At 42.0% G+C, this 24,899-nt stretch overlaps 1 protein-coding gene and 1 pseudogene across 2 annotated transcripts in view; one reads left to right on the forward strand and one right to left on the reverse strand.

The window, feature by feature from the left end:
- The window catches only part of AGPS (alkylglycerone phosphate synthase), a 269,903-nt gene that overhangs the window by 163,562 nt on the left and 81,442 nt on the right, over positions 1-24,899 (forward strand). For both annotated transcript variants that reach the window (XM_056534693.1, XM_056534694.1), the window contains exon 12: positions 20,148-20,199. In XM_056534693.1, the coding sequence (XP_056390668.1) occupies positions 20,148-20,199 (52 nt within the window). The remainder of the gene's footprint in view (positions 1-20,147; positions 20,200-24,899) is intronic.
- Positions 17,933-18,092, reverse strand: LOC130289985 (U2 spliceosomal RNA; annotated as a pseudogene).

Consider the following 24,899-nt stretch of genomic DNA (forward strand, 5'->3'; position numbering starts at 1 on the left):
GTTGTTCTTTTCTGTCTAAGTGCTCTCTGATGACACCTGTCTCGGGAACCGCCCAGTTTAGAAGCAAATTCCCATAGCAAACCTCTTCTAAACTGGGCAGTTCCCGAGACACGTGTCATCAGAGAGCACTTAGAAAAGAACAACTCAACTTCAGCAGCTCATAAGTACTGAAAGGATTAATATTTTTTAATAGAAGTAATTTACAAATCTGTTTAACTTTCTGGAGCCAGTTGATATATAAAAAAAAGTTTTTTTTCCTAGATAACCCCTTTAATCTTTGTCTTTATTCATGCACTATACAGCATAGTGTACATACGGTATATGCTATGCTGTCTATTGCATGATTAAAGACAAATATTAAGCAAGAATTTTGAGTGCCGGGACCCTTTCTTCTTTATATTGATTGGTGTGGGTCTGACCCCCGCCCCCCCCCCCCCCCCCCCCCCCGCCACCCACACACACTTCAATTTTCACAGCATTCAATCTTGGAATAACTCCTTTAAAAATTGTCACCACAGATCAAGTTTTGTGTTAAAAAAAAAAATCTGCAGTAAGTAGATTTGTAAAGTCCACGTACCTTGTTCTGTATTAAAGGGGTATTCCAGGAAAAAACTATTATTTTTTTTTTTAATATCAACTGGCTCCAGAAAGTTAAACAGATTTGTATATTACTTCTACTAAAAAATCCTAATCCTTTCAATAATTATCAGCTGCTAAAGTTGAGTTGTTGTTTTTTTGAGTTGAGTTGTTGCTTGACTCGGGAGGTTTGCTTTGGGGATTTGCTTCTAAAATGGGCGGTTCCAGAGACACGTGTCATCAGAGAGCACTTAGACAGAAAAGAACAACTCAACTTCATCTATATATATATATATATATATATATATATATAAATCCTGGATAACCCCTTTAACCTGCGCAACTCTGCAGGTAAAATCTGCACCTATTCCTTTTTGTGTTGTTCATTGATGGGCAACCTGTTTTTTTTTCCCCAAACATCTGCTGGGCACCCACCTACGCAGTTTGTCACTTCTGATTTGCAATTGAAGGAAGGAAGAACCCTGAAAATCCACATCTGGAATTGCATATATTACAACGTGTTATTCGCTGGATTCCTTTGTATACTTTTCTTCAGGATAACTTGGTCCTGTTTCTAAGTTAGGTTAATGTGTGGCCTTGGGAAGTGCTGATACCATAGGCCTTTCATTTGCCTCATTCACTGAATCAGCCTCTGTGCCCAATGATTCCCTTAGGGATGACTTTTGCGTTCACGTGTTGATTAAAATGCATAGCAAGTAATACTTCCCACCTTTATTAGTATCCACTACCAGACTGATATGTTCAGGGTGATAAACCCCCTGTTGTTATATCTGAGGGTGTTAAGAGTCAATGTGCTACTTGGGACCTTGTGTAAGTTCATGACCACAGGCAAAGAGGTTTTTATACAGGTCACAGATTTCATGGCATTTTTTAAATCTTTTTTTTGTTTAACCCTGCTGTAGACCTTGTCCGGACAACTCTGCATCGGCACAATTCACACCTCCCTTTATTTGTTCTGGTGGACAGTTTTGTATTCTAAGTAGATTACCTTGTGATTTAGTTTTCCTAATTTCTCATGTTGAAGAATTGCATTCAGTATTATGGTCAAAGCAATGATTTTCTAGGCCAAGGTGAGGATGTCTACAAAGGAGCCATGGTTTATGTCTCCTGATGTAAACAGTGATTGTCTATTGATTTCACTGTGCTTTGTTTTCTTGGCAGAAACTTGTCTTTTTTTCCTCTAGAGTAAAACATTTAATACCGATTATCCAAAACGGTAGAAGGATAATAGTTGGGTAACAGCTCCCTCAATGGTGTTGGGAAAGATTCCAGTGATTTTCTGTGTTATATAAGGCTCGTTCACATGGCTGTCTGTCCCTGTCAATTCATGCCTGTTCTGCACTCTGCTTGATACCTTTGCAAGGGGTTGCAAATGGCTGTAAAAGGATCCCATTGATGTCAATGGGATTTTTTTACAGTCCTTTGTCACCCGTTTGCTTTCTTTTTTTTGCTGGAGAAAAGACTGTGCATGTAGTATTTTTTTTCTCCGTCAAAAAAAAAAAAAGGAACAAAAACGGGTACAATAAAGTTAACATTGAAGTCTATGGAAAACAGATGAGCCTTTAATGTCATCCGTTCGTTTGCATCAGTTTTTTCCAATCTGTTTTTGATCAGTTGTTATTACTTCTGAGCATGCTCATAAGAGATGTGAGCAAAAAAAAAAAAAAAAACACAAACGGCCAATAAAGGATATAAACGGATGCAAAAGGATGCCACATGGCCTTTTTTTATTTTGTTTTTGTTTTAAATAGTCTGTTAAAATAACATGGCATCTTGTTGCATCAGTTTGCATCCTTTTGTTAGTATAGTCAATAGCGGCAATAATGGGAGAATATCAGGACGGAAGAGAACGGCCATGTGAACCTAGCCTACCTTGCATTTTCGCAGCACCACTTCATTACCCCCACCCACTGCATAAAGGTGGTTTTCCCAAAATACAACCAAAATGCTCCAGCCCCCCATTTGGAGCTTACATACAATGTCTATGGAATTTACCGAAATGGCCAAGTAAGAGCGCTTGACTGTTTCCATAATGCTCAAACCTGTATAAAGAGACAGTGCACATGCTTGATCAGCTCTCTAAACCAGTATTTCCCAACCATTTGCCCTCCAGCTGTTGCAAAACTACAACTCCCAGCATGCTTGGATTTGTAGTTTTGCAACAGCTGGAGAAATTGGTTGGGTAAAACTGCTCTGTACAAGCTCCTCCTCACCTCAGATAACCTGAAATAGGATGAACCTGAGTGCCCCATGGGAAAAAAATGGGGGCAAAATGGCTCTTCTCCATAATGAAGAAAATTGTCTCTTTAGTGTCACCTATAGTTATCTACCCTGTAACTACATGTCTGGCCAATAAAAGGTTCTTAAAGCACAGGATTAGTTACCTTGGTGGCACAACAGATATAGTTTCTTTGCTCCTGGAGGAGAGCTAATGGTCATCTTTTTATCAAATAGAGCATTGTTTGTGATACTCTATAGACCAACCGGATCAGTACCCCTCCCTATCCGAGTCACTCTCACAAGGTAACCAGCACCCTGCTCTGTCCTGACAATAGATAAGAACCTTGAATCAAATCGACAGGAGATGTGATATCTGTAGTCATGTTTGAAGGCTCTTTTATGGGACAGATATTGGCCTACCAGATCATTACCTACAAATAGTACTATCTTTCAGGTGGTAGTGAATATACATATATTTGTATTAATTACATTTTTCTATTCTGTTATGTACATTGATGCTTTTATGTCTCTATTTCCTCCAAATTCAAATTCTCTCTGTATTCCTAAAATATGGTTCTGTTAGACTTGGTACAGAAAAAAGAATTTCCGAGCGTAATTCCGCTTACAAATTACGCTCGCGCTCCATACATTCATACGAGAGCGGCAAAGAGACCGGAGTACAGCACACTGACATCTCCAGCGCTTCCATGGAAATAATGGAGCATGTGCCGTCTACTGCACGTGTTCCTCACTGAGGGCCCGGGTCCCAGCAGTTGGAACCCCTGCGATCAGCTACTTATCCTGTATCCTGTGGATAGGGGTATACGAGAGTTTTCAGTAGATAACCCCTTTAAATTCATGCTCTCTACTCAGATCGGAGGTTTAAGGGCTGTTATCTGGTAGATTTTTATTTATTTATTTAGTTTACTTTTGTATAGTCAAATAGCTAAATATCTAGTGATTAAAAAAAAATTATAATAAAAGTAAGGCAAAATCAGTATTTTGAATTCTACATTTTTGTCCATGTTTTCTCCTATTGATTATTCCCAAAGCTTCCTTTTAAGGAAGAATTCTTAAATTTATGAAAGCAACTTCTCCTTATATCTCTATAATATTGGCCCAGCGCTTGTCATAATATATCTGGTCCTTGTTAATGAGCGCTGAATTACAGGTTCATCCTGTATATGTCAGTGCCGGACTCCCTGGCTACAGAAATTAATGGGACCCCGTTCGTGTGTTTGTTGTCGGGAGGTCTGTGTATTTGCAGAGTCGAGGAGAGCCGCTGATTTATTAGATGGCCTTGCTTCCTTCTTTCCAGCTACATGCCTTATATAATTACAGGAACCCGGGCAGTGTTATGGGTCACAGAATCAAAGCTCACAATGACCAGCTCTGACTCTGTGACTACCAGGTTTGGTTTGGTGGCACTTTAAAAAGCAGGACACGTCCAGCAGGCCTATCCATCACCGATGACATTAACTTTCCTTCCTGTGTTTGTACATCGGGGCCTGTGGTATATATTAGTTTGGGTTGAGTTTGTCATTACTTGCAAGTAAATGTTAGTGAAACAGATGCGATTCCTCCTCAATTTCTGAGTGATGGTTTCCTGATTTTTGATCAGTCCCTTATAAACAGTGTAACATGTAACACATTTTCTTTTTGGGGATAATTGTGTACTATATTTGTTGGTGGGTCATTAAACCTGTTTTTAAATTGTAAGTATTTATATATCTTTTAGGCTATGTTCACATGGCAGATTTTTTGTGTGGATTTGGTCGCTGCAGATTTGGTCGCGAATTAGGCCCATTCAGTCAGGTTAACTTAATTCCAAGCTACTTTACTTGGAATCTGCACAAGTTCTGCAAAGCCGTACTCCTATTCTGTTTGAACATACCCTTATTACTTTCTTTACTTTTAGAGGAAATAGTTTTGGTGCTGATCTTGCCTCCTGTCTTCTTTCTTTTGGTTGAAGAACCATTTCTGGTCAAAAACTTGTTTTTATTCTAAAGTTAATAAAACTAAACAATATTGAAAGTAGATTCGCCACTTGTCCTCAGAAATAGGAAAAATACATGCAGTAAGCTTCTTAAATTTGTCTGGGAAAGTTGGGCAGTCCCTTCCTGTTTTACTTCTTCAGTAAGCTAGGTGACAGCCATGTGGGTGCAGTAATAAGCAAATATTGGTGCACATTTATGAAGAATGACATTTCTTGCACCGGTCTATGAAAAAAAAAAAGTGGAGGGATTTCTGTCAGATTTTTTAAAGCGAATCTGACCTGTATTTTACCCGCAATAAACACAATATATTGAGTTATAGTGCGGGTGAAGAGTAACTTACATGTTAACATTACGTATGTCTGAATTTCTGTCCATTAGAAGCTCCTTTCTATAGAGCTCCAGCATGCAATGGGAGCTGGCTCGCACAGCTCCCCCTCCCTCATTAATATTCAATCCCCATTCCACCTCTTTCCATAACGTCAGAGCCAGGTGTAGGGAGGAGTGAGAAGTGATCAGGGGAAGCTGCACGAGCCGGCCCCCCACCTCCATTGCGTGCTGGTGCTCTATAGCAAGGAGCTTCTGACGGGCAGAACTTCAGACATATGTAATGTTACACTTATTTTTACAGCTATTCATCCGAACTATAACCCAATATATTTGGTTTAGTGCAGGTAAAATAGCCTTCAAATTCTCTTTAAAACATGCATGCCTCGTAATAAATGTGGCACATACAATGAAACCTATACCTAATAAAAGCAACCATAACTGTGCACAAAAAGTTGTCATATTCTGGCTTTCTTAATAAATCTGTCATGTATGGGCAGGAAAATGGTGAAGTCCTGCAATTGCCCACAACCTCTTTCCCTTCCTATTGCGTATGCACTTTTACTGACGGATCCACAACCACGAAGACGGTTCCTGCCTATCTAAGTGCTGGGACTTCAGAGTCAAAATAACAAACTACAAAAATACTCAGGTATAGGTCAGGGGATTTTCTGAAATACTAAAGGTAAATGCACACTTTAACAATACAGAGGAAGAAAACAAACCAGATAAATCAGTCAACAAGCCGAAATTAGAAAGGAAAGAGCCAGAGAGGTGCCGAATCAGAAAGCAAGGGGCTAATCCAGGAAAACAGAGCCAAAGTCAAATACCAGAAAGCAGAATACAATACAGAACGCTAGCTACAGATGATATCGTCTTTCACTGACAAAGATGCATAGCAAGTGAAGGCTTAAATAGCCATCTAAACAAGCGTGGTCACACCAGGTATCTGATAGGTGGGTGAGACAAAACCATGATAGGTCAGGGTGGAAACACAGCAACCTAACAAAGAAAAAAAACAGGAGATTTAAAGAGACCCTGCTCTTACAAAATCTGTCTAAAATTTGGAGGCCATGACCACCCTCCCTAAAGATCCCACCCACCCCGCTTTTCTCTGTACTTTTTGAAACTGGTAAGAGCGACAAGAGATACAAATTTTAACGCAAATTTGTTGTTCACACTTGGTATATTTGTTGTGGAACTACTACTGTGAAATATGTAGCAAAGTGTAGTCCAGTAAACGTCAATAGAACTCCTTAAATAACATGAAAATATGCAGCATGCCCTATGTGTTGCAGATTGTTGTCGCATAGATTCACCCAACCTGTACAAAGTACTACTGCAAAAAAAAAAAAAAAAAAAAAAAATGTAAGGCAGAGTAATGAATCTTGCATCCATTAAATGGGTCATGAAGAATCCATTATATTTGTTGTGGAACCTGTAAAATCAGAAGCCATGGTGCAAATGTTACTTTAAACCAATCCAAAACTTTTATCCCACTGTTTAATTCTGTAATATTTTCCTACAAAGTGATGTCAAGTGTGCTTTCTGTATTTAAAAGGAATGTGTCAACAGAAAATTACGTATTCTTTGAGTCAAGTTTTTATGTTAAAGTTTAGTTTTACATATTTTTTTTTCCATTTTACTATCAATATTTTAAAATAATCCTGCATCCTTAAAGAGTACCTCTCATTAACTCGATAAATGTTATAATCCTCCCAGTTCACTGCCCCCATCATGATAAACCACCCCTGCCTTTATTTTTTATTATATTTTAGGTTTCTACCTTGATATTGCTCCTGTATTTACTGCTCAGCCTCGTGTTGAGGTTCGCAGACTGGGATGGGGCGTTACCCAGCTGGTGTGACATCATCTGAAGCCACACAGGGGAGAACTATGATTGGATAAGGCTGGACACACCCTCCTCAGCACTTCAGACTGCATTTCCTGTGTTTGGACTTCTGCCAGGCACGCAGAAGTCCAAAGTATGTGCCAAAGAATGTGACGGAATGTGACGGAATGTGCTCTGGACAAGTAGGGCGACACCTAGTGGCAGTTTTTTTAAACACAAATAAAACATAGAAAACTTCATTTTTTTTTTAAAAACAAAGTATATTAAATAGATTTTTTTTATTTACCATAAGGAGTGCAATAGCAAAAATTATTTTTCATTTTGGCTATTAGACCTAATAAAAAGCTAACACTACCTTGTCTTTCTGTGATGATGAGGAGGCTGCTGGAAAGTGATCTGTACAGGATTACAGTGAAAGGTGACACCAGTATATAGATAGGACAGGATCTTTACAAAAGTTGAAGCTCTGGGCTCGGCCTCCCCCCTTCATGTGGAATTACCTCTTCAAAGGTCAAAGAGTATGCCCTGACACATTTTCCATGAGTCCCCTTAGACCAGTGTTTCCCAACCAGGGTGCCTCCAGCTGTGGCAAAACTACAACTCCCAGCATGCCCGGACAGCCATAGGCTGGGAGTTGTAGTTTTGCAACAGCTGGAGGTGCCCTAGTTGGGAAAACACTGCCTTAGACAGATGAATAAATACGGTAAATTATAGGGATCAGATTAGGGCAACTGTTAGCATATTAATATTTATGAATTTTTAAAGTGCAACTCTCATGAAATTTTAGTGTAATAACCTGCACACAGCCTTTGTACTGTGTGCAGGTGTTGTGTACAACAATTATTTTACATCATATTTGCAGGCTTTCGTGACGCTAAAAAGTGCTTTTAATCAAAGCCACTGATGGTCGGATAGGCGTGGTGCGAGGTACTTGTTAGCCCTTGTTCTCATCAAGGTTTCCCCACGGTTTTCTATTAGTTTTTTTTGTCAAAACTGTATTCCTCAAAACCGGACCAAACTTTATGTAACAGTGTGCTTAAAAAGAACTTGTAAATTGTTTTTAACCGTATACGGCCCAAAATAGCCACCACTAGGGGTCGCCTGTCTTTTAGCCAGACAGACTAGCCAAGATTTTACAGCATACTGTATACCGGCCATAAAGCATACCGGTATCCAGTATAGGAGATTTCTATTGTGTATGCAAAACTACAGATAAAGGATGTGTGGACATGCTGGGAGCTGTAGTTTTACAACAGCTGTAGGCAACACTGCTCTAACACAGTTATTTACAAACATTGCAGCTTCAGCAGTTACTAAACTACAACTCCCAGCATGCTGAAATAGTCAAAGCTTTCTCAGACTCCTGAATGACAAAGAAGTTGATCAGACATTTAGGAGTCTGTGAAAGATGAATGACACACATAGTGACAGCTATGCTGATTAGCATCCAGCTTTACTAGAAGAAACTAGACTTTTATCTAAAAAAAATCCTTGCACTAATTTTATAAAGATCTATTCTTATATTTATACATTTTATCCTGTTATGAATTCACCATAATGTCTTCTGATTGCTGCAGGCAAGCTCCAAGTATCTTCCTCTGACACATGACACAGCATAAAACCAGAGAGGAAAGGGTTACAGAGTAGAGAGTACTGATTGGCTGGCTGTCCAGGCTTGCTCCTGTGAGGGAGACAGACTGACACGCCCCCTCCAGCCTGCACAATGAAAAAGTAACTCACCAGCAAATAAATGCTTATATCTCTGGATATATAGGTCCGAGACACATAAAAATTATATGCACATGATCAGAATTGGGTCCTGAGTAACATATCACTTGTTTTCCTTTTTTTTTTTTTTTTTGCACTATGACAGGTACGCTTTAAAAACTTTATAGGAAAACCTGGATTGAACCATAGACACATACAGTTCACTACAGTTCTCGTTGACTGCCATGTTACAAGAACCGTATACGGATACAACACGGTTTTTCACCCGGACCAAAAACCGTGGTAGAACATGGTTTTGAGTACAGGGGGGAAAAAAACACTATTACAAACAAATCGCACACAACCGGATACATCAGGTTTCCAATGCATTGTTTACGGTTTCTGATACGGTTGCATACAGTTTCAAATATAAAACCGTACAGAAAGACCGTGGGGACAAACCGTGATGTGAACCCACCCTAAGTTACTTTTTTTAGAAGGCAAAGAGGAGAAAGAAAAATGAAAATTGCGAAGGGACTTAAAAAGAGGGCCCCTCGTAGAATCCTCAATTCTTTACAGAAACAACTACAAAGATGGCCTCTCTCTTTGGAGGGCTACCCAGATTGCCATGCTAGGATTCCGAATACTTTCTGCGGGGCACCCTCGCAAATCCCAGGTAACTGCTGGACGTCTGGTGACAGGACAAGCTTGTTGTTGGGGGATCTTTGAGAGAAATGGTTGTCTGAGATGTACAATCTCCCCGACACCAAAGACAAGTACACATTTTATGTCCCATGTATAAAGCATCTTCAGATCAGTACAGGGAAATTTATTTAAGATGATGAAAGAAAATTTGTGTAGTGTTTATTTGGAAATGCTCTTTATCATTACATTAATTCATTTTTTATGGCAGATTAATTTGTAATATGACCAACAGTTTAGTTAATTCTATTTATGGACAGTGTCATGAGAACATGCACATTTCATTGCTTTATATATCTGCCATAACACAGGAAATAATGATAAAGAACAAAATCCATATCTGTATCACTGTGGTCTTGTGCTCACGTCTGCCCTACTTATGTAATGTCTATGCGGCTGATAACCACAGCTGGGCCCCGAGGTGAATTATGCAGCGTTCCGCAGCAGATCACTGACCTGTGTGTTTTCATTCACTGGGAACGTGCAATCGCAGTTATCAGATGGTGCACGGATTACATTTCCCATCATTTCAACACCTGGTTGCCATAAAGCAACGTGCTTCATGACTTTAAAGATAACATATATTCTTTCAATTGGTGAATATTTGATTTTAGTATTTGATCAGAAATTAATTCAAATTCTTTTCTACCATATATATTCGAGTATAAGCCGACCCGAATATAAGCCGAGGCCCCTAATTTCACCCCAAAAACCCAGGAAAAGTTATTGACTCGACTATAAGCCTAGGGTGGGAAATACATCATCCCCCCCTGTCATCATCCAGACCCCCGTCATTAACACCCTCATCATCATCACCCTGTCATCATCCCCCCCTCCCCTTCATCATCACCCCATGTCAATCCCTTCATCAGTGGTCTCCCACCTGCGGACCTCCAGATGTTGCTAAACTACAACTCCCAGCATGCCCGGATAGCCATCGGCTGTCCGGGCATGCTGGGAGTTGTAGTTTTGAAACATCTGGAGGTCCACAGTTGGAAGACCACTGTGGCCTTCGTCATCATCCAGACCCCCCTTTAGTTTTCTACTCGCCTCCCCTCGGTGGGAAGGAAGGGTGAGCTGGTCCGGGCCATCTATGCTGCAAGGACCGTCCAGTTGGGAGGGTTAGTCGTTCCAGGCTGTCCATTTTCACCCGGGAGGCCCTCTTCTCCGGGCCGGCCCCGGCCTAGTGATGTTGCCTTGCCGACAACGCGCAGGGCGTCTGCTGCATCACTAGTCCGGGGCCGGCCCGGAGCAGAGAAGATGGCCTCCTGGTGAAGATGGACAGCCCGGAGCTACTAACCTTCCCCACCGGACGGTCCCTGCAGCATAGATGGCCCGGACCAGCTCACCCTTCCTTGCCACCGAGGGGAGGTGAGTAGAAAACTAAAGGTGGGTCTGGATGATGACGAAGGCCGCAATGGTCTTCAACCTGCGGACCTCCAGATGTTTCAAAACTACAACTCCCAGCATTGAGAGGCGGAGAGTTCACTCGAGTAAAAGCCGAGGGGGGTGTTTACAGCACGAGAAATCGTGCTGAAAAACTCTGCTTATACTAGAGTATATACGGTAATTCAAGTCCATTTAAGGGTAAGGGCACTTGTGCCGGATTTTGCTTTGTATTTGCTGCTGCTGCGTATTTTCCTACCAATTGAAGTCAATGAGTAGCAAAATCAGCTGCAGAATATATGCAGCAAAATATGGCACGTGTGACCATACCCAAAAGAGTGCCAGTTACCAAAACTTAAAGGAGTACTCCAGGGAAAACTAACTTATCCCATATCCACAGGATAGGGGATAAGTAGCTGATCGCAGGGGGTGCTACTGCTGGGGCCCACTGCGATTACCAGAACGGGACCTCAGCTCTCTCAGTAAGGAGCGCGTGTCGCCTACCAGTAGACTGCACACGCTCCATTCATTCCTATGGGAGCGCCGATGATGCCTGAGAGCTGTACTCTGGTTATTTTGGTGCTTCCATGAATGAAGCATGTGCCGTCTACAGCACGTGCTCCTCACTGAGCGCTGGGGTCGTGTACCGGTGATCGTGGGGGCCCCAGCCGATAAGGGATAAGTTCCTTTCCAACAGAGATCTCCTTTAAGTGTAGAAGTATTTTGGCATGCAATTTTTATTTTATACAGATTGGTTTGCATACAGAGTTATTCTTTTCCATAAGCAATGCATCTGAATCTTGCCTTAACCCCTTAAGGACCAGGCCATTTTACACCTTAGGACTGGAGCGTTTTTTGAACATCTGACCACTGTCACTTTAAACATTAATAACTCTGGAATGCTTTTATCTATCATTCTGATTCCAAGATTGTTTTTTCGTGACATATTCTACTTTATGTTATTGGTAAAATTTTGTCAATACTTGCATCGTTTCTTAGTGAAAAATTCCAAAATTTGCTGAAAAAATTGAAAATTTTGCATTTTTCTAACTTTGAAGCTCTCTGCTTGTAAGGAAAATGGATATTCCAAATTAAAAAAAAATGTATTCACAACTACAATATGTGTACTTTATGTTTGCATCATAAAATTGACGTGTTTTTACTTTTGGAAGACACCAGAGGGCTTCAAAGTTAAGCAGCAATTTTCCAATTTTTCACGAAATTTTCAAACTCACTATTTTTCAGGGACCAGTTCAGGTTTGAAGTGGATTTGCAGGGTCTTCATATTAGAAATACCCCACAAATGACCCCATTATAAAAACTGTACCCCCCAAAGTATTCAAAATGACATTCAGTCAGCGTTTTAACCCTTTAGGTGTTTCACAGGAATAGCAGCAAAATGAAGGAGAAAATTCACCATCTTCATTTTTTACACTCGCATGTTCTTGTAGACCCAATTTTTGAATTTTTACAAGGGGTAAAAGGAGAAAATTTATACTTATATTTGTAACCCAATTTCTCTCGAGTAAGGACATACCTCATATGTCCATGAAAAGTGTTCGGCGGGCGCAGTAGAGTGCTCAGAAGCGAAGGAGCGACAAGGGGATTTTGGAGAGTACGTTTTTCTGAAATGGTTTTTGGGGGGCATGTTGCATTTAGGAAGCCCCTATGGTACCAGAACAGCAAAAAATCCCCACATGGCATACCATTTTGGAAACTAGACCCCTTGGGGAACGTCACAAGGGGTAAAGTGAACCTTAATACCCCACAGGTGTTTCACGACTTTTGCATATGTAAAAAAAAATATATATTTTTTCACTAAAATGTGTGTTTCCCCCCAAATTTCACATTTTTGCAAGGGTTAATAGCAGAAAATACCCCCCAAAATTTGTAACCCCATCTCTTCTGAGTATGAAGGTACGCCATAAGTGGACCTGAAGTGCACTACGGGCAAACTACAATGCTCAGAAGAGAAGGAGTCATATTTGGCTTTTGGAGAGCAAATTTTGCTCGGGGGGCATGTCGCATTTAGGAAGCCCCTATGGTGCCAGGACAGCAAAATACAATACAAGAATATGGATGCACTACTGTGGTAGATGTAAACAATACATTGGCTATCCCTCAACACTGATGTTAAAATTGAGACATTCGCCAGTGTATCCTTATATGAAGGACACACCAGAGCCCGCACACCAACGCCAAGGTTTCTCAATTTGGTGCGAGACCTAACGCTAGTCCTACCTGTGCTTGATAAACAGAACAGGGGCCAGTGGGCAATTACGGCAGCATTCGGCTGGCTCACAACTTCCTTCCAGATACCCTCCAGTGTTACTACGCACACATGCAATGGGAGGAGGGAGGCAAGCTGCAAGCCCCACCTGAGTTGGCTATTATGGGTGCCTGGCCTCACAGGTGCTTCCTTAATGCTGCCTGGTAGATATTCAAGGCGCATTAATGTTGGAGTTTACACACCTCCAAATTTTAAATTTAAGCAAAATAACAGCAAAATAACCCCAACATGGCATACCATTTTGGAAACTAGACCCCTTGAGGAACGTAACAAGGGGTACAGTGAGCATTTACCCCCCACTGGTGTCTGTCAGAACTTTGGAACAGTGGGCTGTACAAAATTTTTTTATTTGCACAGCCCACTGTTCCAAAGATCTGTCAGACACCAGTGGGGTGTAAATTCTCACTGCACCCCTCATTACATTCCGTGAGGGGTGTAGTTTCCGAAATGGGGTCACATGTGTTTTTTTTTTTTTTTGCGTTTGTCAAAACTGCTGTAACAATCAGCCACCCCTGTGCAAATCACCTCAAATGTACATGGTGCACTCTCCCTTCTGGGCCTTGTTGTGCGCCCCCAGAGCACTTTGCGCCCACTTATGGGGTATCTCCGTACTCGGTAGAAATTGCATTACAAATTTTGGGGGCGTTTTTCCCTTTTACCTCTTGTCAAAATGAAAAGTATAGGGCAACACCAGCGTGTTAGTGTAAAAAATTTATTTTTTTACACTAACATGCTGTTGTAGACCCCAACTTCACCTTTTCATAAGGGGTTAAAGGAGAAAAAGCCCCCCAAAATTTGTAACAATTTCTCCCGAGTACGGCGGTACCCCATATGTGACCCTAAACTGTTGCCTTGAAGTACGACAGGGCTCCAAAGTGAGAGCGCCATGCGCATTTGAGGCCTGAATTAGGGATTTGCATAGGGGTGGACATAGGGGTATTCTACGCCAGTGATTCCCAAACAGGGTGCCTCCAGCTGTTGCAAAACTCCCAGCATGCTTGGACAGTCAACGGCTGTCCGGCAATACTGGGAGTTGTTGTTTTGCAACAGCTGGAGGCTCCATTTTGTAAACAGTGGCATATCGGACGTTTTTTATTTTTATTGGGGAGGGGAGGGGGGCTGTGTAGGGGTATGTGTATATGTAGTGTGTTATTTTTACTTTTTATTTTATTTTGTGTTAGGGTAGTGTAGTGTTTTTAGGGTACAGTCATACGGGCGGGGGATTACAGCGAGTTCCCGCTGCGAGTTTGAGCTGCCGCGCAAAATTTGCTGCATCGCAAACTTGCAGCCTGATACTCACTGTAAGCCCCCTGCCCATGTGAATGTACCCTTTACATTCACAGGGGGGAGGAGACCTCCAGCTGTTACTAAACTACAACTCCCAGCATGCACAGTTTATCAGTGCATGCTGGTAGTTATAGTTTTGCAACAGCTGGAGGCGCACGGTTGGGAAACACTGAGTTAGGAAACAGACAATGTTTCCCAACCAGTGTGCCTCCTGTTGTTGCAAAACCACAACTCCCAGCATTCTCAGGCATGCTGGGAGTAGTAGTTCGGCAACATCTTTAGAGCCAGATGTTGCCGAACTACAACTCCCAGCATGCTGGGAGTTGTAGTTTTGCAACATCTGGAGGACTAGTTTGCAGACCACTAATACAGTGGTTCCCAATCTGTGCCCTTCCAGATGTTGCAAAACTACAACTCCCAGTATGCCAAAACTGTCCAGGCATGCTGGGAGTTGTAGTTCTGCAACATCTGAAGGGCCAGATGTTACAGAACTACAACTCCCAGCATGTCTGGACTGTAAGGGCATGCTGAGGATGTGTAGTTTTGCAACATCTGGAAGGGCACAGTGGTCTCCAAACTGTGGACCTCCAGATGTTGCAAAACTGCAACTCCCAGCATGCCCAGACGCCAAGGGCTGTCTGGGCATGCTGGGAGTTGCAGTATACAGGGTTCCATTACAGCAATGCATGTCGCTTTACGGCGACGTGCATTGCTGTAAAGGGCCCGACCACGGCTGAAGATCTACTCACCTGTCGCCGCCGCCGCCATCTTCCTCGCCGGGATCCGGGTCTTCAGGGACGAGGTAAGTACCGGGGCTGGTCCCCAGCACTCCCCCGTCCCCCGCCGCATCCTCCGGTCTTCCTCCCGTCCTCTCCGGACTTCCAGGGGCAGGGCGGGTGGAAGTAACCGCCCCCCCCCCCTCCTGCGATTGGTCGGTTAGTTAACCGACAGATCGCAGGGTATAGGAGGAGGTGGCAGGCTTGCCACCTCGCTCCGATACTTCAGCATGGTCCTGGCTGTCTGTGACAGCCGGGATCATGCGAAATTACCGGGCGGTCGGGTCCCAGAGACCCGATCAGCCCGGTATCGCCGCAGATCGCAAGGGCGATTTCCCTTGCGATTTGCGGCGATCGCCGACATGGGTGGCCTACATGGCCCCCCTCGGCGTTTGCCCTGGATGCCTGCTGAAGGATTTCAGCAGGCATCCAGTTCCGATCTCTGCCCGGCGAGCGGCAGAGATCGGAAATACAACAGGACGTTCTCTAACGTCCTTGAGCATTAAAGCCCAGGTAGTGAGGACGTTAGAGAACGTCCTATGTCCTTAACAGGTTAAAGGGGTATTCCAGGCCAAAACTTTTTTTTTTATATAGATCAACTGGCTCCGGAAAGTTAAACAGATTTGTAAATTACTTCTATTAAAAAATCTTAATCCTTCCAATAGTTATTAGTTTCTGAAGTTGAGTTGTTGTTTTCTGTCTAACTGCTCTCTGATGACTCACGTCCCGGGAGCTGTGCAGTTCCTATGGGGATATTCTCCCATCATGCACAGCTCCCGGGACGTGACATCATCATTGAGCAGTTAGACAGAAAACTTCAGAAGCTAATAACTATTGGAAGGATTAAGATTTTTTAATAGAAGTAATTTACAAATCTTTTTAACTTTCCGGAGCCAGTTGATATATATGTAAAAATAGGTTTTGCCTGGAATACCCCTTTAATATAGTGCCATGCAGCATATGACGCCATACAGCAGTACAATGCATTACACCCTTGTGCACACTGTTGGGGATGTGATAACCACTCTCAGCCACATTCATTTAACTTTATTTGAACCTCTCTTGATATGTTGGTAGACCATTTGGCATTATTGAGATATGTAGCATTACTTGTATACAATGGATAAGGTTGGAAAAAGACAAAGGTCCCTAAAGTCCTACTTATAACCCTAGTGTGTTGATACAGAGAAGGGCAAAAAACTGTTATGCGATAGATACCAAGTACTCTTATACAAGTGATGCTACTAACTCCAAGTGCTGGGATTCTTAGCCATGCCATGGGATTATGGAATTATTCAGGATGATTATAAAGCCTATGGACCACTGCTCAATGTTTTATTGAATATACATAACATTTTGAGAACTACTCATGTTATTTAAGTTGATAAACCTTGTTAGGCTGGGCTCAAACTACATTTCATGGATCGCCAATGTACTTTGCAATAGTGACAAAATTGGTAAGCCATTATAAACTGCTTCATACCTGTGGTTATGCTGTTCACTTTAAATGGTTTGTCACCCTATTAAGTATATACTCATGGGCAGGGAGGGGGGAAAGGCTGCTGGGACCCCTTGTGATCTTAAAATTGTTTTCTGGCATTTCATCCTAAATAAAGGGGTATTCCAGGAAAAAACTTTTATATATATTTATATCTATATCTATCTAGATTTATATCTATATTTATATCTATATTTATATCTATATCTATCTATATATATATATATATATATATATATATATATATCAACTGGCTCCAGAAAGTTACTGATTTGTAAATTACTTCTATTAAAAAATCTTAATCTTTCCAATAATTATCAGCTGCTGAAGTTGAGTTGTTCTTTTCTGTCTGGCAACAGTGCTCTCTGCTGACATCTCTAGATAGTTCCCGAGACAGGTGTCATCAGAGAATAACAGAAAATAACAACTCCACTTCAGCAGCTCATCAGTTCTGAAAGGATTAAGGTTTTTCAATAGAAGTAATTTACAAATCTGTTTATCTTTCTGGAGCCAGTTGATTTTTACACATATATATGTTTTTTCCTGGATAACCCCTTTATATAGCAGTGCACACAAGTAAATTTTTTTTTTTTTTAAACTGAGGAACGTGCTTTCGATTCACCCAAAGTGCAAGAAAAAGTGCAAACGTGTTACACTAAAAAAACATGCACAAAGGATGCGGTCTATCGCAAGCCCTTCTCCGATAGGAGAGAGGCCCCCCCAACAAACCTTACCCTTCGCCTCCGGACCAAAAGGTACCTGCGAGGTTCCAGGTTCGATGTCCCTTTTCGCCGAAGCTACTAGGGGACCACAAATGCTCCCGGCATCCCCCTTGGCGTTAGCCAAGGTATCTGCCCGCAGAGCCAATAACGGTAGGTACCCTGCCAAAGCAGGAGTACCCGGGGTGTTTGCAGAGAGGTGCGGAACCTAATGGCCACACACACCTCCCCTAGACCGCCAGGAGGGACACCCAGAAGGGCTACCGCATCCTGACAAATCCTGTGAACACACAACACGCAAAAAGTGACACAGTGAGACAAAAATAAATAAATAAGTGAATGTGTGCAGATATACTGCCCGGACATCCGGCCGGATCTATAAAAATTTCTCTGATCCTAGCCAGAAGGCCGGGAATCAAGAGGTGAGTGCCACAAGGTGAAGAGATTATGGTGCCCGTGCTTCAACTCAGTGAGCCGATACTCCCAGTGAGTTTCGGCACCTCGGGGTCACCACTCCCCGAGGCACAAAAGTACCTCGGCTCTAGACCCTCTCAGCCTCGTGGCGAGACCCGGAGGGAACAGGTCACATCGGGGCAGCCGTCGAGCTGATTCCTCAGAACCAGCCCCGGAAAGCCCTGGTACACCTGCATCCTCCATGCAGCACCCATCCCCACCAGCATGAAAACTGATAAGAACAGATACTACACTTGATCTTAGCCAAAAGGCCGAGAAGCGATGCACACAAGTAAATGCTGTTCAATTCTGAGCTTTGGACCTCATTTTCAAGATTGCTGGGGGTCCCAGCAGTCAGACCTGCAGCATTCATGCATATCCCCTAACCTGTGGATAGGTGATGAGTCTTTATAGAGTGACAACCCCTTTAAAGTAGTATTCCCATCTCCCCTGTCCACAAAATAAGGGATAACAAACTGATCGAAGGAGATCTGACTACTAAGATCCTCATCAATCCCAAAAATGAGGACTCTACCATCAGAATATAGTGGTGGGAAACACGTATGCTTTGATGCGTTATTCATTCTAAATGAGTGCTGCTGAATATAACTGAGCACAGCCATGTCCATGGCGCCCATAAAGAATTAATGGAGTGGCAACATGCATGCTAGTCCAATTACTCTATTCTGATGGAAAACTCGGGTCCCCATTTTTGGGATTAGTAAAGGTCCCCGTGGTTGGACTCCCATCTATCAGTGTGTTATTTCTTATCCTATGGAAAAAGCATAACAAGTGGAGATAGGAATACCCTTTTAAAGGGGTACTCCGGTGGAAATAAATATATATATATATATATATATATATATATATATATATATATATATAAATCAACTGGTGCCAGAAAGTTAAACAGATTTGTAAATTACTTCTATTAAAAAAAACTTTATCCTTCCAGTACTTATTAGCAGCTGTATACTACAGAGGAAGTTCTTTTCTTTTTTTTATTTCTTTTTTTTGTCTTGTCCACAGTGCTCTCTGCTGACACCTGATGCCTGTATCAGGAACTGTGCAGAATAGGAGAAAATCCTCATTACAAACCTATCCTGCTCTGGACAGTTCCTGACACGGACAGAGGTGTCATAAAAGAGCATTGTGGACAAGACAAAAAAGAAATTCAAAAAGAAAATAATTTCCTTTGTAGCATGCAGCTGCTAATAAGTACTGGAAGGGTAAAGATTTTTTAATAGAAGTAATTTACAAATCTGTTTAACCAGTTGATTTGAAAAAAAAATTTAATAAAATAAAGTTTTCCACCGGAGTATCCCTTTAATGATTTAACCTTGTCTGTTGATTAAGCCCATGTCTGCTTTTGAGTCCCGCAAAATAAAAGTATATATTCTGGAAATGGATCAGATGTAGTCACTTGAAGACTAAATTTGGAATATATTATATGAAGCCTTGTTTTTTCCAGTTTTCCCACAATACCATTGACTATATATATATATATATATATATATATATATATATATAATTGTAATATATATATATACACAGTGGTCCCTCAAGTTACAATATTAATTGGTTCCAGGATGACCATTGTATGTTGAAACCATTGTATGTTGAGACCATAACTCTATGGAAACCTGGTAATTGGTTCTGAAGCCCAAAAATGTCATCGAAAAATAGGAAAATGTGAGGATTAAACAAAAATAAGTGGATAACTAATATAGATAAAGCAAGATTGTACATATAAAAGTAAGAAAGATCTGCTGGGAGCTGTAAATCATGTAAATCACTGTCAGTGTTTCCCAACCAGGGTGCCTCCAGCTGTTGAAAAACTACAACTCCTGAGAGTTGTAGTTTTGCAACAGCTGGAGGCACCCTGGTTGGTAAATGCTGGTCTGTGTAGAGGACAGGAGCTTCTTCAGGGTTCTGTACAGAAGACACAATGTCCTAAAAATAACATGGAGCCGCCCTCACCTGGTGTCCAAAGGAGCAGCTAACCCTGGTACAGGTATAAAGTAGTACAGAACATGTAATACCACCCTGTAAGGTAGGCACTACCAGACACCAGTCAGTGCATACACTTCAGTAATACAGGTGTTTTACAAGAAAATTGCCCATTCTGATTGGTCGGTTCTTCCAGCCATTGACATGTTTCACAGATCTGGACTGTCTGTACATTGTATGTTGAGTCGGGTTTCAAGTTACAATGGTCCAGAAAAGAACATTGTATGTTGAAACTATTGTATGTTGAGGGATCACTGTATGTATGTGTATATATTTACAATTACATAGTTGGAGGTCAATGACATTTCATTTTCCTGTTTGTCTTACAGAGATGTGCTCCTGCCTCAATTCGCCTTATGGACAATGCACAGTTTCTATTTGGTGAGTTTGCCTAGTAAAGATAAGCACTTGTGCTGACGCAAAGCTGTAACATGCTCATGTATCAGGTCCTAATGTGTCTGCAGAATGCTGTTCCCAGATTATATCCTCAGCGTTGCAGACTTGTTTAACAATCAATAAGAATCAATATGTAATTATTTTAACCCTCGGAATGTCTTGTTAATATGCCGTCCAGTTATCTGAAGCCTTCACTTAGGGACTGAAACCTTCATTAGTGAACAGTCACTGTACTGTATGTGATGGAAGAAGCAAATGGACTTCAGGGAAATAAAGCATGTAATGTATGGGAGAGCACCGGCTTGTCAGCATAAATGCTATGGTACAGGAGGATGGTTAGTATTGTTAGGGGTATTGAGAAGGAGATCCTGCTTAAGTGTTTCCCCAACCAGGGTGCCTCCAGCTGTTTCAAAACTACAACTCCCAGCATGCCCGGACAGCCAAAGGCTGTCCGGGCATGCTGGGAGTTGTAGTTTTGCAACAGCTGGAGGCACCCTGGTTGGGGAAACCCTGGCCTGCATTATGGCTGTGCTGGTGCAATGTGCTGAAATAAGAGTCTGCTAATGGTGGCCAGCGAGGAGGACCACCAGTGAGCTCTCCATTTGGGTAATATAATAGAATCCACAGAACCATCCTATCAATTCAGGTGTATGAACAGTTATTCCTTTATACCAGAGTCTGTTTTACACACTGAAAAACAGCACCACACCTGTCCTCAGGTTATGTGTTACAACTTACCTCCATTAAAGGGGTTATCCAAGAAAAAAAAGCGTATTTTTATATATCAACTGGCTCCAGAGAGTTGAACAGATTTGTTAATTACTTCTATTAAAAAATCTTAATCCTGTCAGTACTTATGAGCTGCTGAAGTTGAGTTGTTCTTTTCTGTCTAAGTGCTCTCTGATGACACCTGTCTCGGGAACCGCCCAGTTTGAAAGCAAATCCCCATAGCAAACCTATTCTACTCTGTGCAGTTCCCGGGACAAGCAGAGATGTCAGCAGAGAGCACTGTCGCCAGACAGAAAACAACTCAACTTCAGCAGCTGATAATTATTGAAAGGATTAAGATCTTTTAATAGAAGTAATTTACAAATCTGTTTAACTTTCTGGAGCCAGTTGATATATATAAAAAAAGTTTTTTCTTGGAATACCCCTTTAACTTCACTGGAATTGTGCTGCAGTACCACACGCAACCTGAGGACAAGACCAATGCTGTTTTTGGGAAAAATCAGCTGTGTCTTTCTAATCCTGCATACCCCCTTTAACTGTAGGCATGCAGACTTTCCAAACCACTATCCCGAGTACTAAACAACTGCAGGTGGGCATTTGGTTTACTAAAGGTGGTGACATTGGGTCTTCAAACCACTACCACGCCATCTATCAGGACCAGCTGTATTATAATGGTATAAGAAATGACTTTGTAAAATAAAGGGTTTCTCCTGGATTGCAAAGACATGGCTATTTTTTTTCCATGAGTTGTTGTTCTTATAACCGTGCTGTTCCTTTAAAAAGAATGGTGCTGTGTACAAAATCAGCCAGGTTTTCCAATTCCGGACAACAGCGGCCCTGCAGAAAATGCCTGCTCAGCCACCTGCGTAGGTGGGTCACCACTGCGGAGAGCCCAGAGTCAGGAATGTCAGTGACTGTGCATCGGGGCAGGTGTCTGGTTTTATTTTAATGTTTTGCAGCACTTGTAGCCAATTTTATTTCCACAGACAATCCATTTAAAGGGGTACTCCACTGAAAAACTTTTTTTTAAATCAACTGGTGCCAGAAAGTTAAACAGATTTGTAAATTACTTCTCAGCTGCTGTTATGTATGATCCACAGGAAGTTCTTTTCTCTTTGAATTTCCTTTCTGCCTGACCACAGTGCTCTCTGCTGACACCTCTGTCCATGTTGGGAACTGTCCAGAGTAGGAGCAAATCCCCATAGAAAACCTATCCTGCTCTAAACAGTTCCTAAAATGAACAGAGGTGTCAACAGAGAGCACTGTGGTCGGGCAGAAAGGAAATTCAAAAAGAAAAGAACTTCATATGGATCATAACAGCAGCTGATAAGTACTGGAAGGATTAAGATTTTTTAATAGAAATAATTTACAAATCTGTCTAACTTTCTGACACCAGTTGATTAAAAAAAAAAAAGGTTTCCAGTGGAGTACCCCTTTAAGTAAAATAGCACTGCACATTAAGTGCATACACAGCTACTGAGTCAGGTGTTCCTGAAATTGGTGGATGTTGGGATTGCTTATGTGTATAAACTTGTACAGTTATGAGCTTCAATACATCAATTGAATCTATTGAATCATATGAGCAATTGTAAAATAAATGATTAGGCAAAGCTAAATCCACAAGCAGACTATGATAAGAATATTCTTGGATAGATGGAGAACCGCAAAAATGGGTTTTTCAGGGGGAGGCTTTTTTTTTCTCCTAATTATCTTCATTGTGTAGGGGAATAAAAAAAATCTTTACTTACCTCCAGTGCTCAGGCGGTACCTCAGATGTCCTTCTCTTGTCCCTCGATATGATTTTCTTCCTTAGCTGCAGTGTGAGGTGTCGGCCCAGAAGCACCCGGGCCCAATGTGTCGTACAACTGCTCAGCGAATCGCTGGCAGAGGCTGAACATCGCTATGGCCAGTGATTTGCTTAGTGGCAGTGTGACACATTGGGCCCGGGTGCTTCCCACATCAGACATGTCACACTGCAGCCAACCAAAAAGAAGTACCCTCTCTGCTTCCCCACTGTTGCCATTTTTACGATACCTTGGTCCCTGCTGATCATCACTTCCGGTCCCACTCTCTCCATTTCTGGTCTCCACCTCAACACGCTGATCTCTACTTTTGGTCCCCATCTCAACACATTGACCTCCATTTCTGGTCCCCATCTCAACACATTGGGGGGTATTTATCAAAGGATTTATTTGTTTTTTTCCCCGTAACTTTGGCGCAAGACTTTGGCACAGTGTCTTTTTGCGCCAAAGTTTGGCGCATCTTCTCCACTTAAATTTTTACAACTTTCTCAAAATCACACGGTCCTGTGTGTGTTTTAACTTTAGTCAGTAAATCATCATTTGCGCCAATCGATCTTTGGTGCAATTTTGTGCCTTTAGGGTTTTTTTTTCCAAGAAATTTTGCACTTGGAAAACACACATAGCAATGTCAGAAAATGTAAAGCCGTCAAAATACATAAAAAAAATTTTTTGTGAAAGCAGCGACACCTCAGGGGCTGCGCAATACTATCCTGTGACATAGTTGTCTCTGAGGGACCTTCACCCTCCGTTGAGCCAGCATTGGACATGGCCACACAGGCTCAGGAAAGTTAAAGCGCTAAAGTAACCAAAAAAAAAACTACTCAAGTTAAAAATAAAATCCATTTAACATGGTGGCTATAAACCCCACAAAAGAAATTAACTCATGTCGCTTGCTGATATACTGCAGGAGGGACCCCGAAATGGCTGCTCTACAGGGTAAAATACGCATCCTCTGGTGGTAAGTTCTCTGTAAAAGGCGCTGTGAACAGCTGATTTCAACATTTGAGCCAAAATTACTAACAACTTGCACCAAATGATAAATTTGGTGCATGTCCACAAGAACCAAAGTGAAAAAAAAATGGTAAAAATAAACTGCCAACAGGCAAATTTGATAAATACCCCCCATTTCTGGTCCCCATCTCAACACATTGATCTCAGTTTCTGGTCCCCATCTCAACACACTGACCACCATTTCTAGTCCCTATCTCAACACATTGACCTCCATTTCTGGTCCCCATCTCAACACACTGATCTCTGTTTCTGGTCCCCATCTCAACACACTGACCTCCATTTCTAGTCCCCATCTCAACACACTGATCTCCATTTCTGGTTCCCATCTCAACACATTGACTTCCATTTCTGGTTCCTATCTCAACACACTGATCTCTATTTCTGGTCCCCATCTCAACACACTGATCTCTGTTTCTGGTCCCCATCTCAACACATTGACTTCCATTTCTATTCCCCATCTCAACACATTGACCTCCATTTCTGGTCCCCATCTCAGCACACTGATCTCCATTCTGGTCCCCATCTCAACACATTGACCTCCATTTCTTGTCCCCATCTCAACACACTGATCTCTGTTTCTGGTCCCTATCTCAACACACTGATCTCCATTTCTGGTCCCCATCTCAACACACTGATCTCCATTCTGGTCCCATCTCAACACACTGATCTCTATTTCTGGTCCCCATCTCAACACATTGACCTCCATTTCTTGTCCCCATCTCAACACACTGATCTCTGTTTCTGGTCCCTATCTCAATACACTGACCTCCATTTCTAGTCGCCATCTCAACACATTGACCTCCATTTCTGGTTCCCATCTCAACATACTGGTCTCTCTATTTCTGGTCCCCATCTCAACACATTGATCTCCATTTCTGGTCCCCATCTCAACACACTGACCTCCATTTCTGGTCACCATCTCAACACACTGATCTCCATTTCTGGTCCCCATCTCAACACACTGATCTCCAATCTGGTCCCCATGTCAACACACTGATCTCTATTTCTGGTCCCCATCTCAACACATTGATCTTCATTTCTGGTCCCCATCTCAACACACTGATCTCCATTTATGGTCCCCATCTCAACACATTGATCTCCATTTCTGGTCCCCATCTCAACACACTGATCTCCATTTCCGGT

This window comes from Hyla sarda, chromosome 8, assembly GCF_029499605.1.
Source record: "Hyla sarda isolate aHylSar1 chromosome 8, aHylSar1.hap1, whole genome shotgun sequence".
In the NCBI taxonomy this organism is placed as follows: Eukaryota; Metazoa; Chordata; class Amphibia; order Anura; family Hylidae; genus Hyla; species Hyla sarda.